Source organism: Diadema setosum, chromosome 11 (assembly GCF_964275005.1).
Source record: "Diadema setosum chromosome 11, eeDiaSeto1, whole genome shotgun sequence".
In the NCBI taxonomy this organism is placed as follows: domain Eukaryota; kingdom Metazoa; phylum Echinodermata; class Echinoidea; order Diadematoida; family Diadematidae; genus Diadema; species Diadema setosum.
In genome coordinates this window covers 670200-689583 of record NC_092695.1, presented here as the reverse complement: position 1 = coordinate 689583, position 19384 = coordinate 670200, and the positions used below count along the sequence as shown (strand labels likewise).

At 38.5% G+C, this 19384-nt stretch overlaps 1 protein-coding gene across 1 annotated transcript; it reads left to right on the top strand.

Moving 5' to 3' along the window:
• Positions 1 to 234: 234 nt before the first annotated feature.
• LOC140235124 (neuropeptides capa receptor-like) lies at positions 235 to 2333 on the top strand. The gene has a single exon (XM_072315164.1). It carries the CDS (start codon positions 235 to 237, stop codon positions 1444 to 1446), a length of 1212 nt encoding a protein of 403 aa, XP_072171265.1. The 3' UTR covers positions 1447 to 2333.
• Positions 2334 to 19384: the final 17051 nt, after the last annotated feature.

Below are 19384 nucleotides of genomic sequence, written 5' to 3'. Positions count from 1 at the left end.
CAGGCTTTCTTTGCTGCTGAAAGACCATTCAGATGAGTTTGATACCTTGACTTAATCTGCAATATTTTAAAAATCGTGCCTTACATTATATTTTTCAAATATTCGAAGCACCAATCAAAAGATCCTCTTCGTGGTAATGACATACTTCTAAAGGACGGTCAACGCATCTTTAGATTGTGACTTTGTGCTTTCCAAACGAAGAGTGTGATCGGCATTTTATTCATATCAACCCTGATGTTCAACATCCTTGACCTTCAGGACATCATGGATTGGACACCGAATGAGGTATGTCCGTCCGACATCCTTATTTTGAATTTGACTGACAGCCCGTATGCAGAGTTTTACCTGTATTCCCGTGGCGAGACTATTCTTATCACTATCGTTATGCCCATCATTTGGGTCATCGGTGTCCTAGCCAACGTCTCCTTCATCTTCGTCGTCTGCCGTCTGCGCCGCATGCGCACGGTCACCAACTACTATCTCGTCAACCTGGCCATTGCTGATATTATGTTCCTGTGCTTTGCGGAAGGTGATAAGATCGGTCGTTTCTTGGCCTCTCCAGTATACGATGACCAGTATGGACTGAAGGCGGTTGGCTGTGCCATGCTGAACTACTTTGTGCAGCTATCCTACTACGGGTCAATTTTCCTGGTTACGCTGGTGACCCTTGAGAAGTATTATGCTGTATGCCGACCAGTGCTTCATCGGCTCGTCACCGGGACGTCCCGCACCATCAGGCTCGTCACACTGGCCTGGATTTGTGCTGGTGTCTTTGCCGTCTGCCTGATTCCGGGTTGGGTGAATTGGCAGGAATATTGTATCATTTGGCCGGACGAAGACAAATATGTCGGGATGCCCAACTTGACCGGATACTGTCAACCTGTCTCAGAAGCTATGCGCATCGTAGGAAATGGCCTCCAAACAATTCCTTTCTTTATCGTTATGGTTCTTAATTTTGCCATGTACGCACTGATCATACGCGCAGTAAACACGCGCGTAGCCGTCCGCGAGAAGCAACAAGGTGTGGCAGCCGTGCGAAGTATTCAGATGCGCAACCAAGTCGTGCGCATGCTCATCATCAATGGAGTCATCTTCTTCGTTTGCCTTTCACCTTACCAGTTCTCATCATTTGCCATGATGATATCCGGGGCCATTGGTAAATATCTACTGGACGATAACCAGGCTATACAGGTCATCTGGGCAGGTCGGATATTGTCTTATATTAACTCTGCTTGCAATCCCTTCGTGTACACAATGACGAATCCCCGGTACAGGAGCGCCTTCGCCGAAGCCTTTGCCTGCTGCCCAATGGTGAAGAAACGCCTCCGTGTGAAGGCCAAACTTGATGAAGCTACCACGCAGACCACAAGTGCTGATCATAGAGAATCCGCCATTGACGACAAGACAAAGGTTATCAAATCCAATGATGACTCCACAACAGTGTAGCAGACTACCAGACTCTTTAAGGACTCCCCAAGAATTAGCTGGTTGAGTTCCTTATAATGGTTTTTTGGTCTTTTTTGTATTGTTGTTTTGTTTTGCACTTATGGTTTTGTTGCTGTTGTTGTTGTAGAATTCTCTTGATTTTGGTGTTGCTGTCTTTGAGAAGTATTATAGGACTGCGGAAATTGTTGCTTCCAAGGGGAGTGTATCATGTTGGTTTTGCCCTCCACAATAATTCCTCTTAATATGGAAACTCTTCGAATTATCGTCCTTCACTTTCACTTCTGTATTCTCCCTCTTGATACCAGCCCTGCCCTGGGGTAGTTTACATCTTCTGGTTTGTTTTTGTTTCGTTTTTGCCTGGCAGTAAAAAGTATTTGTATTTATGGTCACGAGTATGATAAAATTTACATGTACTCATACGTTCAATACTAAGAGATATAAGTATATGGTTGCTGTCAAGGTTACATTTACATTACAACAAACAAACAATGCTGTAGGCTTTGAGAGGATATCCGAGTTGATCTGTTCTTTTTACAGGAAATGGGCCTGTACGAGCTTTTCCTGGACAACCGATATTCAATTCTCATAAAACAAGGGAAACAATTCACTTGTATGTTGACAGAAAAGTTGACCTCTAAAAACGAAAGCATTACCAGGCGGTATTGTAAAAGATTTTTTCTTGCTTTCTCTAAAAGACCTGGACACTCCTCATTCGGACTTTCATATTGACACAGCGTTTGCATGTTATGCATGTAATATGACTAATGCTATTCGAGATATAAGTGTAATGGTGCTGAAAGGATAAAATAATCGTATAAAACGAAACAGAGAGGTGGGACCGAGTGCCATGCACAGATAAATACCTCTAAATAATTAATGTCTGTGACGTCATTTGTTCAAACTACACTGTATATTCTTCTTACCCGTTTCTTTTCTTAGACAATGATAATAGTGTCTACTACAGCTGGAAGTATGGAGTCTGACTATGAATTCTCTTTAAAGCCTCATTTTAAAACGCGTTTTCTAAATTTTTGTTATGTAATTCTCTGTAGTAGATAACCTGTAAATAAAAAGTAAAAAAATAAACTCATTGTAAAAAGGAGATACGCCAGCTGAATAGATGATGGTAAAGGTTTGTCTATATTATGTATAAACTATTGACGTTGATATCTCCGTTTAAATAAAGTCTAGATAGTGAAAATGGATATTTTATTCTAAAAAAGATTGTAGCAGGAATGGTTGCACTGTAAATATGCATGGAGTGAAATAAGACCTACAAATAATGATAAATTTTACTTCACTCTAATATGTAAGATACGATAGCCAAGAAAGTATGATGAGTGTTACACTTGCAATAACATGACATTTTGCACCAAAACTTATGAGCACATGCCACAACTTTTCTACTGTTTCTCTTTAAAGCTAAACACGCTAGTCAAATAGTGAAATCGATTCTTGAATGTTTGCATGTAACGCTTAGGCCTATACTTTGAACAAACACGTGTAATAGACGGTATGAATTACATTTGCTGTATATGTATTTTCATTGGCTCATAATGAAAGACGGTTGTAAAGTTATGTGTTATGTGTAGTCCTGATGATACTTTAAATGTCAGAATTGCATTTTTCATATTAAGGTTCCAAACGTCTTCAGAAACCCATAACCTTGAATAACCTTGTCTAATCGTTTAATGTAAACTTTTTGATTCATGATAATGATCAGTGTTTTGTAGTTGTAATTACGCACATTTTGTTCAATGATTTAATACATTTCACATTGACAAGAATGATGTGAGGAGAGTACTAATTTCAAATACATGATAATGCATCCAACCAGGCACTGTGTCATCTTGAAGCAAAATAAAAAAAGAAAACCTCCTGAGGTTTTGTGCTAATCTGCAGCAAAATTGGAATACAAACATAATCAATCCTCATTTGTTTGTGTGTTGCTTAAAATAGTTATATGAGTTTGATACGATTCGCCGTCCATACTGTCTAGGCCGGTATCACAAAGCGTAAATAAGCATGAGCAAAGGATGAGTGCGCAAGTTTGTGAGTGTGTGTGTGTGTGTGTGTGTGTGTGTGTGTGTGTGTGTGTGTTGTGTGTTTGTGCTGTGATTAAAAAAAAACTGATGTAGTGTTGATGGGTGAGGGAAAAGAAAAGAAACACTGTTTGAAAAATAAAATACAGGAAAGGTTTAATACGTATATTCAATATCAAAAGACTGAAAGTGGTGGAAGAAACTTTCATTTTCATCATTGACGTAAATATAGGCTTTTAAGACAAAACTATGCTACGTGATTGTTTTTTTTTCCCTATACATGTCCCCAGATGGGTAATTTTGGAATTAAAAAACAAAATGACGTTTGATTTCTGTCGTTTTTGCTGTTGCTTGTTTTTGGAATGGCAAGGATAGAGTAAGAAGAAACAGTGTGTCAAAACCATGGGAACGGGGGAGTAAAAATTATTAATTTTGCACTATGAATCAAAATGCTTGCATTATGTAGTGGAAACTTTATTTATGGAAAAATTAGATGTATATTGTTTATAGATTGCACTTTGACAACTCTATTGAATCAATTGGAGAAAGATTCATTTTCACATTCAAGTTCAAGTTCAAGTTTATATAACATTTATTTTCCATCTTTTTTTTTTTTTCATGTAGGAAATCACATGCATGAAATTATTGTACAGGAAGGTAGAACCTCAAAAAAGCAAAGCTTGTGGTGAGCTGCCTTACAAAATACATTACATCACAAACACAAACACAAAAAACAACGAAAACATAATAATAGTTCCCATGACATTATTGAAATGAGATATTCCTCAAAGGAGAGGCAACAATGAGTATGAAAGTATGTGACGAGCGACAGGCTATGGCAAATGTTGCATATACAGCAAACCTCGCACGAGTCGAAGCTCTCGGGACTGAAAAAAATGCGACTTTCGCGAGAGTCATTTTTTTTTTTTGACTCACAGTTATGTACATGAATAGTACATTTGCAATTCCTACATTAGGAATTCCTACATTAGGAATTATTCTTTCAAAATAAAACAGAAAACAATATCGTTTTATAAGGAATTTGACAAGTTTATATAAATTACAAAGGAAAGATGATCAAACTATAACGTATAAGGGGCATTAACATCGAGCCTGCGTAGAGTTGCATAGTGTTGCGTACCGACTACGTCAATGTAGGCCTATACCATACCTTGCAGCTACGCCGGCCTACGTATGGTTATACGCTGAGCTACGCAAAGGGAGACGTGGGGTACTCGAAAAAAATACTAGACTTCTAGAATATGATATTTTTTTTAAATTATCATTTATACGAGTTCTTTTGGCGTCGAGCACAGGGCGCAGAGAAACGCAGTATAAACGCAAGTCTACGCAACTCAACGCTACTGTAACGCCAAGCAACGCATAAGTACGCAACACTACGCTACTTTACGCCAATGCCTACGCAATACACATGTAGTATGCTATTCTACGCTAGTCCAACAGAAAATCCTTTGAATATCTATCAAAGGATAAGCTACCCAACACTTCTTTTCTCATTCATGCGGTCGCTTAGTTTGGTCAAAATGTTTCATGAGTTATATGCGGCCAATTTCGTCGTAGTGAATACACAACACTACGCAACTCTACATAGGTCCGATAATAATGATAATAATTACCCAGGGTATCCTCTTCAGTGTTGCCCCTGCTCTACCAGAGGGCCCTGCCATTATAATTACCCTAGCTTTGCCAAGTACCCCATACACCTAGGTGGGGAGGGACATGGTGGGTGAAGTATCTCGTCCAAGGACGTCAGCTGGGCGAGATTCGAACTCGGGTGCTGCCATCGGGAGTCGAGAGTCTTATGATCCACTTTGCCACAGCGCCTCCACGATGTGAAGCCACGCAGAGGAAGAAATACAACACTGCTTATAATAAGTAAGCCTACACAGAATTCCAGTATAAACTCTAACATGGTGTATTACAAAGAGAATAAAAAGCAGTTTTCTGAATTTGCATTTATAGAAAAGAATCTATTCTACCCTTTGTAATCAGGAAGAAGAGTCACATGGGCATGGTATCTTTCAGTTTCACTTTGCTTTACTTCTCCACTTTCACATAATTACTTATGAAATTATTATGCAAAATCAGCTAGGTTCACATCAAAACATGAATAAAAGAGAATTGAGAATACTTCAAGGAAATAGATATAATTACCTGAGTACACGAACAGACTTCCTCATAAACATGAGGCGTTTTCACATCAGCCCGATGTTTCGAAATAGCGCGCTATTTTCTGACTTGGAAAATTAACCCGATCACGAAATAGCGCGCTATTTGATCATGTGAACACAAATTAGCGCGCTAATTGTATCGCTCTGATCGAAAGAATTTCTCGAGTCCAACTCGGGAAATTTCCAAAATAGCGGGATAATTGGCGAACTAGCTGGCTATTTGATAATGTGAAATCGCCTCAAGAAATTAGCGCGATGCATCCCATCATGCCTAGCGTGTGTGACCGCGCTCTACTGGTATACCCGACACTGTTTGCGCATGCTCAGCTGTCGAATTAGCTCGAAAAAAAAAATTCGGGCTAATTCTCTTCGGGCTGATGTGAATAGGAAATGAAAAAGCGCGCTAAATTACGATCGCGAAATATATCTCGAGTTTGGATTTTTATCGGGCTAATGTGAAAACGCCTTTAGAATATAAACCCCCGACAGTTTTATTTCATGTTTTTGGTAAAGAGATATCCACCCTAAGCGGAGGGTGGTAGAAGATCCCCTGCCTTCCTTACACCGCAGATCTCTATGTAGGAATCATAAGGATCAGTATAATGCGATCAATTGTGCGTGCGCACTTATTACATACATAAAAAAGAAGTTTTTTCCTATCCTTGCGAATTTCCTGCCAAAAAACTGAGAAATGTTTTTTCTTTCTTTCTTTTCATTCCAAACGGTTATTCGGTATAACGCGCTTTTTATTTTGCCGATTACATTTTCTTTTTCAGTGAAAATGTCCCATGTTCAAGTTCTTTGTTTGTTTGTTGTTGTTTATTTTTACCTCCACGTCTCATATCGCTTTAGATATTGTTGCGTAATTTACAGTATATATTGATATGAATTTATAATTTACTTTATTTTGGACGCAGCCACGAAGTGTCGCCGGAGGCATTACGTTTTAGGGCTGTCCGTCCGTCCTTCTTTCCGTCCATAATTTAAAACTGTTTGAGGTATCCTACTGAAACTTGGGATTATGTATTATGATATTATGTATGAATATATAAAATTGTTGCATTTGTACCAATAAACTTTTGGGTCCACGTGTTCATGGTCAAAGATCAAGGTCAAATTCTGAAAACTTCCCATTTTCTTCCCATATTTATGTTATGCATGAAGGTGTTTTCATGAAACTTAGTGTACTGGTATACGTATCTTACCAGATACTGATGTTCTAGGGGGAAGTTTAGGACCACTGTATGGGTAAAAGGACAAGGGTAAAGGTCATGCCAAAATGCTAAAATCTCACTTTTTATATATCTCAGAAATGACTCAAGGTATCTTCATGAAACATGGTACATTTAGGATCTAGCTGCCTGGTAAGGATTGAATATAAAGACTAAAATTCTACTATAGGGCCTATGGGTCTAATGCTAAATAATTATACACCTTTTCTCCATGCCTAAGATTACTCGCTGAAACTAAAATTGAACCTAAAGATTAATGCATGAAATTAAACAAACTATAGGTACACATCCACTGCTGCACAATGATTCCGAAAGGGGAAAAAATGGCCATGGGGTCGAAGGTCAAGTTAAAATGTTAAATTGCCACAATTCCTTCACCCCCCCCCCCCATATTTTGAAATAGCTCGAAGTGTCATGAACGTTTTTATTACCAGTTGTTGATTATTTGAATAATTTTGACCCAAAAAGGTCAAGTTCAAATTCCAGAATAGTTGCTTTCTGAAACAATTCATAAAGCTGTCCATCCAAATGAAACCTAATTCAAGGAAAGTAACACTTAACAAATTTGTGACAGAAGACATGTCCATGGCGTCTCACTACCGTCTCACATTGTCAAGACCATGGATATGGCGGAGGTATACCAATTGCCATAGCAACATTTCCAGTTTGAAAATTGGTTTGTATTCCTTACATTAAATTTACTGATTATGAACGTGTATTCGAGTTCTACTACTACTACTAGAAATGAAATCAAACTTGAATTGAATGAAAATTGTTGGAAAGATTCGTAATATTCAATTTCATTCAATTCAATTTCTATAGTATGTCATGATAATTTCGAAAGGAAACAATACCTTCGTAGAGATCAAGTTATCATGACAGTATCAAAGGAAGTAACCAGTGGCGGATCCAGAGGGGGCGCGCGGCGCCCCCCCCCCCTTTATTTGTTGTTAAAACACAGGAAATAAAAAGGAAAATAATGGGGATGCGCCTCTTTTCATTTCGTAAAGGCGCCTCCCCTTTACGGAATTCCTGGATCCGCTCCTGGTAACACAGTTTTTCATGAGAGTATATCAAGATTATCATAACAAGACCTACTTAAAAATGCATGTCTCTATGAGAGAAACTCTTATCACTAGATGACCTTGTAGAGGAAGTGGGAAGACGATATTGCACTAGAAGGAATCATATTGCACGATTGATTCAAAGGCGGTTACACGGTTAATCCAATCGTGGTGAATGTGGTTGTATCATGACCCGTAGCATGCTTGCAGTCTCTCTTCCTCTCTCTCTCTCTCTCTCTCCCTCTTACATTATCATTGTTTAACGTTACAGACGATTCCCTGTAGCCGTTTTGCTGCCTCGATTTTTTATTTTGAATGTTCTCTTTCCACTTCGCACGTTTACATGCGCATCGCAGTGTGCTTAGTCGTATTTATATACGTTATTTTGAACGAAATGATTTCTGTTTTCCCTTTAGAGTGTTTATGTCTATGTGATAATAGGGAGATTAGATTTTCGCGACGGAAACGTTCAGAGGGAAAAAAAAAATGTTCTGAGCATGCGCAGAATCGCGTATCAAAGTCGATCTATTTATAGTTCGCGTCGTCTGAGTTTTCACTACGCGTTCTGTGGTATTTTTACGTCCGCTCACTTTACGACAAAGACAGCTACTTCATGCACCGATCATGTCATTTTATTTCTCAGCGTAATCTAAAGCTTCTCTTCAACACGACGGAGGGAAGAGGGGAACATCCAGCCCAAACGTCTCAAACGCAAATCTAAAGCTCCCTAATTGTCAACGACTCCGACTGTTGCTTTTCCCTCTCAAGGTTTGAAATGACAACCACAGAATCGTGTAATTAAATTCCACTCTGCTTTGTTATTCTTTGACGGGGGCGGTTCCATGACACTTTGAAAGATTAGCACGCAATAAGCTAAACATACACTAAATTCCACATCACATGAACATTCACATCAAACTAAAACTTGCCCTAATCCTAACCCTAAGTCCTTGGAGAAAATAAGATTTGAGCAACTGTCACAGGAGCAAATGTCGTGTCTCCGATGGGAGTACAAGCTTCCGCTTTCTTTCATGCGCATTCCTGTTTTGAGATATTTTTGGTGCGCATTTCTGAAATTACCAAGGATATCAATATGTGAGCATGTCGCATTAATCTAAGAGGTAGATGTTATTACTTCTACCTCTTTTGAAGACAAACCCATCACTTCTAGAGGCATTTGTCCAATTAAACCATGGAGGTCCTTTTTGTTCAGTCTGTTGCCCTTTTTTCCTCGCTCTATCTACATTATTTCCTTTGCCCCGCGGAAAGGAGTAATCTGACACACCCAATGAACCATGTTACTATCGTCCATTCATTTATTTCTTTTCGCCTTTTCGTTCAAATAAAACAGCATGTCTTTCAAAAGATCTGGACAGCTTTTTCAATCATTTCCCAGGCACTTCCTGTTAAATTGTTTTTCTCGAGTATTCGATACAGTCTTGTCGAGGAAATAGAACCACGAGCCAGAATATTAAATTTTGTCTTCAGGCGTTGTTATCTTATGCTTGTGTCACTATAAAAGTGGAGCCTTTTTTCTCAGCGAAGTAGGGCGGGCTTTTTAGACCGTCTCGTCTGGCAGTCTGACGCCATATGGTTGGACGGAGAGATGAATACCAAAGTGGCTTTGAATAGGTCTATCGCTGGGTTAACAAGGGGCCCAGCCCTAGATTCGCCTTTCTCATGCACCATCCTCTTTCATTGGCGAATTGTGAACGTAAAAAAAAGAAAAAAAATAGAATGAACACAGATTCAGAAGCGGACAGACAAGAATCCAAGGTAATTAAAACATCCATAATTTTTTCCATCAACCCCCCCCCCAAAAAAAAAAAATCTTATTAAGCATTCTTATGTATGCGTGTGTATATACGCGTTATCTGTACACATGTGCTTTTGCATTCATATGCATATCCATGTGTGTGAGCGTGTATGATATGAATATGCTAAACGCTTAATACCTGTATTGCTTTCTCATTACCTTTAATTTTTTCTTTTCGCAACAGTTAATAGGTAAATATCAAGCAAACTTTCCTGTACAACCTATTATATTGTGATAACAATAAATTTTGACATACATTTGTATCAGCATATGTTTTTGTGCGTTCATATTCGTTTTGTTGAGATTGAAAATAAATAAATGAAATGAAATGAAACAGCCTTCAAAGCTTCACGAAGTGAGATGAGAACAACACCCAAGTGTTCTGCGACCAGCAAAACCAGTCTGAGCAGTACTTACGAAAACTGCATCGGGTATGGACCCCTTCATAGGCCAGCATTGTCAATTTGACAGAGATTGATATTGGCAATCAATCCGTGTTTTTGTTTTGTTTTTTAATACGAAAAATAAACACTACTACTGCATTTATTACTTCCTATCTTTTATAGACAATGAACTAATATGTGATTCTTGATCACAGCATTTCTTCAGAGATAAACATTGCACCATGCAGACTTCCTGATGTCGATATGGCGACTGATAATCGTTAATGTACGCCGTATGAAAACAACCATCTGTGTCCTGTGGTATGTCTGATTGGTGGATTTATTTATTTATTTATTTTTTTTACTGATGCTGATTTCCGTGTGAGAAGATATATCACTTCCTCCTGGGAGAGCTTGAATAGACTTTATTTTAATTACTTTATAACTCTTATTACCGTGGTTGTGTACTATAAAAAAAAAAACAACCAACAAACTTCCAGCTCATCCCTATAAGGCAGTCACCATTTGCCTTCCCTTACACTCTCCACATGTCACTTCCCTTCACCACTCTCCTCTCGCTATGTTCTTTTATTATATTTCTTTATCCTTTAAAGAGAGCGTAGTTGTGGTTGAGACCTAACTTCAGGTTTCTAATATATATATTTTTTTTTGGGGGGGGGGGTGAGATAATGAGAAACTTCTCAAGAAAAATGAAAGAACATGTAATTCCAAGAGGGATTCAACGTTGTTGGTTTTGGTTTTTTTTAACGAAAATCGCTTTTAAAATGGTTGAGATATATAAAAAAAAAGAGCATTTCTAATGTAAAGCGGACCCACCTTTTATGAGGATCGCTTTGTTTTACTTTGTTTTTGGATGTCTCAGCAATTCCAAAACCAATTTTCATGTAATAAACTTTAAATTCTTCTTGAAATGGTGTGCTCTGTACTATTTCATAAGTGGTTTCTTGGTATCTCATAAAAAGTTCAAAGCCCAAATTCTCATCTCCACAATACTATACAATCCCTTTAAAGGACTATACAGTGTTACCGCAAACCTCTCTCCAGCCTATTGCCATCGATGGGTTTATTCTATAAGTCTCTAACAAAATCGAGTGAAAATATTCTCTCTTGAAGGAGTGAATACAAAAAAGAGTGAATTTGGAGTGAAATTGGAGTGAATTTTGAGAGAAAATGTTCATTTTCACTCGTTTTAGAGTGACCTCAGGGATCACTCCAAAATCTTCGAGTGATCCCTGAGGTCACTCCAAAATGAGTGAAAATGAAAATTTTCACTCAAAATTCAATCCAATTTCACTCTTTTTTGTATTCACTCCTTCAAGAGTGAATATTTTCACTCGATTTTGTTTTTTAGAGAGGATAGCAGTTGTTGTTTTTGTACAGATAATCGTCTACTAAAATGAACAAACAAGCGAACGAGCTTTTCACCCTGAGGAGTTTGTTCACACGTGTAGTAGACATCGCAAAACTTCAAACAATGACATCTATACATCTTCGATATCTCATAAGTGACAAAAGGACGACAATAGCAACAGAAACGAAAATTAAAGGACGATAACATAAACTCTGTATCAGGTATATATAAATATAAAGAACTATGAAAATATCACGTACTGCATGGTCTATATGTGAGTATGCATGTATAGATCTATGCGGAAGTAATGAGGCTGTTTTCCAAGAAGAGAAGTATGCTTCGAATACAGGCTTTTGTTACGATCATGGAAATCTTTTTTTGGGATGGGAAGGGAGTAATCCTGTCTTCCAGGTAACGAAATAAAGGGAGCTTTAGTAGTCTCCTTCAAAGTCGATTGAAACGAACCAGTTTACACCTATCTTCGCCCTTGATAATAATAAGCTTTAGATATGCGACGTGAACGTTAAGGCGACTATAATTAGGCAAAAGATTGTGTTTTGATACCTGTTTCCATTGTCCATCCCTGGCAAACATCGGGAGAGGCTGCGTCGTCTTAGTGTTTGCGTCGTAGATCTAACAGATGTCTAAAGCTCGCTGTGACTGACCTACTGTATATCCATGGACCTATAGCCGAACTCTGTAAAGTGCATAACTTCATTTCTTCCAGAAAATATCATAGATGAATCATCGAAAATATATCAGTATGTTGCCCAAATCTTCAGTTTCAAGTTGCAGGTTTTGTTGTTGTTGTTTTTTTTTTCATTACTGATTACATCGTCTGCATTTTAATGAGCGTAATTAACTCTTTCGTGATTGTTGTTGCTGCTGTCGTTGTTGCCAAATGAGTGATTTACTTGCTGTAACAACTGCCTTAGTACAATATATGTCTGAAGACGAACATGACTTCCTTACACTGTGTCGGCAAATACTAAATCATGACGTCACTCCAGACGGACTGCGCTGCATCATAACAATGACCCCATCCATTTACAGTTAACATAGGTGCAGATGTCAAACCATGGAGCTGCTAGCTCCATATGGTCAAACCAAAGATATCTCGGCGCAGCTGTTTATAGGTCTCCAATCTAGTCGTATGGCTAGTCAGCTGAAAACAATGATGCGATTCCCATTTGTTTTCAACCCTTTTTCGTAGGACTGTTTTTAAGGTTTTGTATGTGCTCGGAGCAGGTCGGATTTGAATCGCATCGTGTTGAGAGTCGTTTTCGAAGCTTTCAAATGCTTTAAGAGTACCATCAGAAACAGTTCAGTTCAGTTCAATTTTATTTTCCATCCAACATATAGTAAAACGAAATGCAAAGCATGCATTACAACCTCACATTGCTTGATAAGTTTACAAAAATACATAACAGTGAATTGAGTAAGACATGAGGTCACAGAGCCTGCACTGTCATCCAATCTGTCCAACCAGGGAGGTAAAGAAGGGCTTAAATACATTTTGTTCTAATGCAAAAATGAAGGACCATGATGTCTTTTCTTAAGTGTACGGTGCTAGATCCACCAACCGAATCGGATCTAGGCTGATGGCTGTGTAGATTGCTATTTTCAATATCTGTTGCTCAGAAATGTTGTTCACTATAATCGCATGGATACCCAAAAGGCGTAGTTTCGAATATTCACATCGATTTGCATTTTAGAGAAATGGTTCCCACGCCACAGTCGATCGCCTGATAGAGAGGAGGATTAGATACTAACAGGAAGAGGGGAAGTGGAGTAGGAGAATGAGAAGGAAGAGGAGGTTAAAGAGGAGGAGGAGGAGTAGGAGTAGGAGGAGGAGAAGAAATAAGAAGACGAGGAGGGTAACTCATCTTTTCCCTCATTTTTCATCTTTCCCTTCGTCTTTTCCCTGTGCGCTTAGAAACATTGTATCAAGCGCATTACAAATGTATTATCATTGTATTACATATTAATAAACAGGAGGACAAAGGGAGGAGGAAGAGAAAACCATTACATTGTTTCCTTGAATGGTATAAATTCAAGAAAAGGTAATAATGTCTCTTTTCCAGGTCATGTGTATGTGTATGCGTGTGTGTGTTTTGCATGTGTGTGTGTGCGCGCGCGCGCGTGTGTGTGCATGTATTCGTGCGTGTACATGGGGTAAAACAAGAATTATTTCATTTATTTTATTTATTTCATTTATTTTCACTTAATAAAACATGCATACATAAAATGTGACAATGGTATAACATGACAATGTGACAAACAAACAAACAACGCAAACAAACAACCAAAGATATCAAGTGAAGGGGTTTGTGAGAAGGCAATGGGCCTTATTTAAAACTAACCCCGGAAAAGTAAATACAGCGTAAATACAGAGAAAAACGTTGGCACACACACACACACACACACACACACATACACACACATACACACACATGCATACACAGACAAAAACCAAGGAGGTATACCTCCTTGCAAAAACATACACCAGCACATTAACAATACACACAAGATGCCATTTTCACAAACACACCCCATCTTGCTAGTCTCTTATAAATTCAGTCTAAATTCACTTTGTTAAAGAAGATTTTGCTTCTACTGAGAATGTTAAGGCCGTGTCACACCAGCCTTGCGTGCGACTTGCAAAGAACAATAATTTGACTACCCGCAGGTCCCCGTAGATGATCCGCACATGACAGTACCTAGCATTATCTGTAGCAGCACGTACCCCGTTAGTTTGACTATAAGTCACCGGCCGAGAGAGGGAGCTATTTCAATCGGTAGTATTATAATCATGTTACTCTCTCCGGACGCTCCCCGATGGCAAAAAAAGAAAAACAAAAACAAAAACAAAAAAAGAAACAAAAGAGCTAAATTTTGCTGACCAGTCCTTTGACCACGGTTATGTAAAAAGGTACACGTAGGCTTAATATCCCATAATACTTGCCACGTAGTCCCCTTTTCGTGGACATAGCTCTTACTCTCACTCTGGTTCCTCAACCTCCAAAGGAGATGGACATAGACCTTCGCTCTCCTGCGTCCAATACAAAAGGGAGATGCAATATTACTTTCCAGAGTCAAGTCCATTCCTTATTGAGGCGGTTTTACATTGTACTATAATTCGTGGAGTTCATACATGTCTATTTTACACCACATCGGTGTGGTGCTTGGTTCCAACAACATTAATTTTAAATAGTTGTGGAATAATTATTATGGAAGAGGAGTTGCCTTCCTGTCACACCCGGACGCTGCATGCGGCTATTGCATCAGAGCTCATCATCTCGCATCTCCTCTCATCGTCAACCCCGTCGTCAATGACTGAGGATGAACCTCATCCATTTCCAGATCACGACGAATTAGCGTAAATGCGAATCTCCAAGCTGGGATCGCATCCTTAACAATCGTATTAGTGTCAACGCTAAGTGATGTGAGTGTCGTGTGACGACAAGGCGGCGAACACCGGTCCCGTTCCAGACAGTGTACACGTCAGCATCCGGAGCTCATCGTGGCAGTGCGCACTGCAGTTCACGATCGCGATCGAGGTCCCTTTGGAGAGTGACGTGGCCATATCTCACCCTGGAAGCGACTTGGGACTCTGTTCGGACTGTCGCGGTGGTTCGTACCTTATGCACCCTCTTATTTGTATTACTGCTCCATAACCACATCTGTATTATGTCCCTTAAGTTGAGACCTCCGTTTAAACGTTTGAGCAGATATAATATTCAATCTTAGTGTAATTGCTCATGGAGAGTCGTATAATCAATTCACTGATTAATCCATAATTCTGGGAAATACCCTATAATTATCACCTGCGTGTGATATAATGATGTACACTACAATAAAGCACCGTGTATACTAATAATTGAACATAATATTCGGTTGTCAACGCCCGTTATTACAATTAGTAAATCGAGTGGAGTCATAACTCAAGACGTTGGAATATGGCTGTATGATGAGAGTGTGTTTGGTGTGTAGTTTGTTACATAACGATAATAATATTTTGCCACATTCAACACGTTCCGAGGCCTACCTTCCAACATATCTCAGAAGTAGTCGCCCGGAGGTGCGCACGCATATCATTTTACCCGCAACCGTGTTTAGGCCCTGTCACACCTTTCCGGGCAAGCTATTCGGGCTTGTTACGTGTAGGGATTTTCTAGCATACCGGGCATTCCTGAGGGCGGAAAAGGATTTGTGTGAGTCAGCGCGTGTGTCTTACTTGCTGGACGCGTTATACTTGCGAGTATACTGTGTGACCTTTGTAACAGTCGCGTGGGGGCTGACAACTCAGTGAAGGAATTCCTCTAATGGAATGGCTGAAATCTCACAGAATTTCATTATCTTGGCTGCATACGGGACTGCGAAGTACCTGCGTGGGAATTGCCTTGGAAGTACTGCCGCTAAGGGTCTCCTACTGGCGTTCTGCGTGGACCTCTACGGGCATTCCCGCGACTCACCCGGAAAAAAGTTTTGGTCATGCTCAAAACTTGCGTGAGCACCTCCGGGCAACTACGCGCAAGATACTCAGATGCGGACCAACTGCGGAGAGCTCCGGGGAGTAAATTTGTTTCCCCGCAAGTCAAGCCGCAGAAGTTCCCCCGTACGGTATGACAAGGCATGAATGAAAATTGCAAACATTCTTGTTCGCCCGCTGAAAATATTCTACGTGCTGGAAACTACCTCCTCGTCACAAGCCCGCGTAGCTTAATTGCCCGGAATGGTGTGACACGGCCTTTTTGATTTTCCTGGAATGCAGATGAAACATGAGACCAGAGGGTGTAGTTTAGAGGGTGAAACGGTAGGAACCCCAAAACTTTACAGGGGGAAAGTAATAACCTCCCACCCCTTTCCGTAAGCACACACACGCACACACACACACACACTTTTTTTTTTTTTTTTTCAATGATATTTTATTGATTTCATTCAAATCATTCACAAATCAACTCATTCTGGGTGTAACATGAACATAAAAACAGTACAAATACCATTCAAAAGACAAATCCATTACCAACTTATACTGCCAATCATCTCCTTAACATAACAACTCGATTATAAATCAATCCTACTGACCATTTCTTCATGAGAAAGTATTGACATGTACAAAAAAAATATCTTTGACTATGGTATACTTATACTGCCAATCATCTCTCTTCAACATAACAACTCGATTATTAATCGAGTGTATACAAGTATATACAAGGGTATATACATAAAAAAACAACAAAAATACGTTATACAAAACTAGAATGAAATCATTTCATTGAAAATCAAATCCCTATCCCCACCAACCCCGATGCACTCAAACCTATCCCACACCCCCACCACAACCCCAAACACATACATCCACAACCACCACACACATACATCCCAAACACCAACACACCTACACACCAAACACCAAAACACACATACACAAATACACCCCACACACAAACACACCCGAAGCGATACCACCTTCCTTCCTAATGAAAACTACTTCCAAATGTTGATTGATACGTACAACATACAAGCGTGTAATGGGCCGCATGCAGAAAAGCATCGTCCGCCCGCACCCAAATTCCGCTCCAAATACACATTCAAATTCATCAAACAAAACTCATCAAACTCCTAACTGCTGATAAAATCCTATAACCTTTATGCCAACAAAAACTTACCCCTCCCCGCGCGCGGCCAATGACACATTATATTGCCTTCACCACTGATAACTACACTATACTGAAAAAAAGAAAAAGAAACAACAAAACAATACTTAAGCTCTCGTTTCAGAAACATTTTCCCATTTCAGCAAATGTAATCCCAACTTATTTCTTTTTATAGCAATTTCTTTTTCTTCATCCCGAAAACTTATTATTCTTTTACAAATTTCCTCCAAAGTAGGAATTTTTCCCTCTGACCTAGATCTAAAAATAATGTATTTCAGAATAGAAATTATTGTATTATAAAATTCTACTTTTGGATCCCTTCCCGTAACACCAAAATGAACATCTCTCCACTCTATATTTCGAAGATCTGCCATCTCAAACCTATCTATCACTTCCTGCCACAAATTCTTAACATACACACAGTCCCAAAATAAATGCTTATATGTTTTTACCGATTGCTCACAAAAAGAACACCGGTTATTTGCAACGAAACCAAACTCAAAAAAGATTTTCCTTTGTATAAACAACTCCATGTAATAATTTATACTGAAATTCCCTAAGTTTTGTTAGAAGTGTTGTCATTCTTGGTCTTAGAAATATATGTGTAATTTCCTTTTTCAAAAACAAATAATCATTTTGGCCATCTTTCATTCGTAAACTATACAATTGCTGTAAACTTGTAACAAAGAGTTCATACACCTTTCTAAATGAAACATCTTTCAATAAAATTACATTCTCAAAAATTTTGAAAGAAATATCATATTCCTCTTTATCAACAGAATAAAAATCATATATATTTCCCTCAAATTTCTGGCTTCTTACAACAACCTCCCCTATTTCCCAAACTTTAACTATATTTTCACTATCTAATCCTAACCTGTGAAAATATGCTGCTGATCTCATACAATCTTTTTCAAAAATTTGCTTCACTAAATAAATATTCTTCCTATATGAATTTTCACAAAAAATCATTTTCCCTTTACACAAATAATCCTTGTTATTTAAAAAAAAAATTGGATTAATCTTGCCTTCTTGATAATTCCGGTTATTCTCCATTTCTTGCCATGCCCCCAAAATTTCTAAATAAAACAATGGTACATTAAACTTTAGTAATCGTATATCATAATTGCACAAAAATATGAATCTTCCTCCCGCAGTCCTAAAAACATAATAAAAAAAAAGTTTCCATCCCATAAGCTTCTCACCATATAACAATCGCTTCAACCACATAATTCGTGGACTCTTAACAAACAATGGCAAAATTTGTCATTCTAAGACCGCCCTCACTATAATCCTGATAACAAATAACCCTTTTAATTCGATCTTTACCATTCCATATAAATTCAAAACAAATTTTATTAATATCTGCCACTACCCACTTTGGAACCTCTATTGATGAAGAAATATAGCATAATTTAGACAAAGCATATGTTTTAAGCAAAAATATTTTTCCCATTACAGTCAAATCTCTTTGTCTCCACCATCCCAAAAGTCTTTTAATCTTACTCAATATCTCTTTATAATTGAATTCTTCTCTGACCTTATTATCCAATGCAAAATACACTCCTAAGATCTTTATTTCAGGTACAACATTACCCATTGGTAATCTTTCATGTTCTCCCTTTTTCTTCCCTATACTCATTACCTTTGTTTTATCAATATTAACCTTCAAACCACATAATTCATAAAAATCCTTAAATATTTCCTGTATTCTGATAATTGATGACCTATGTCTAACAAATAAAGTCATGTCATCAGCATATAAAACTTGTCGAACCTCAAAATTGTCAAACTGAATACCTCTAATCCCATTATCCCTTCTCACCGCCTGCGCCAAAATTTCCATTACCAATAAAAACATGGGTCGCCTTGCCTCACCCCTCGCTTTATATCAAAATAACCTGTCGAAACACCTCCGTTCATAACACAACTACTAATTCCATTATACATGATTTTTACCCAGGAACAAAACGACTCACCAAGCCCAAATAATTCTAACACCTTAAATAAGAATTTGTGCGAAACTGAATCAAACGCCTTTTCAAAATCAACTGCTATCAAATATGCCTCTTCTTTACAATAATTATTACAATAAAAAATCATATCATCTATCAAACGCAAAGCCTCGCCAATATACCTGTTTTCTCTATAACCAACTTGATCCAAATGAACAATGG

What these genes read in the sequence shown, in the direction of transcription:
- LOC140235124 (XM_072315164.1), top strand. Translation starts at nt 235, where the DNA reads ATGTTCAACATCCTTGACCTTCAGGACATCATGGATTGGACACCGAAT.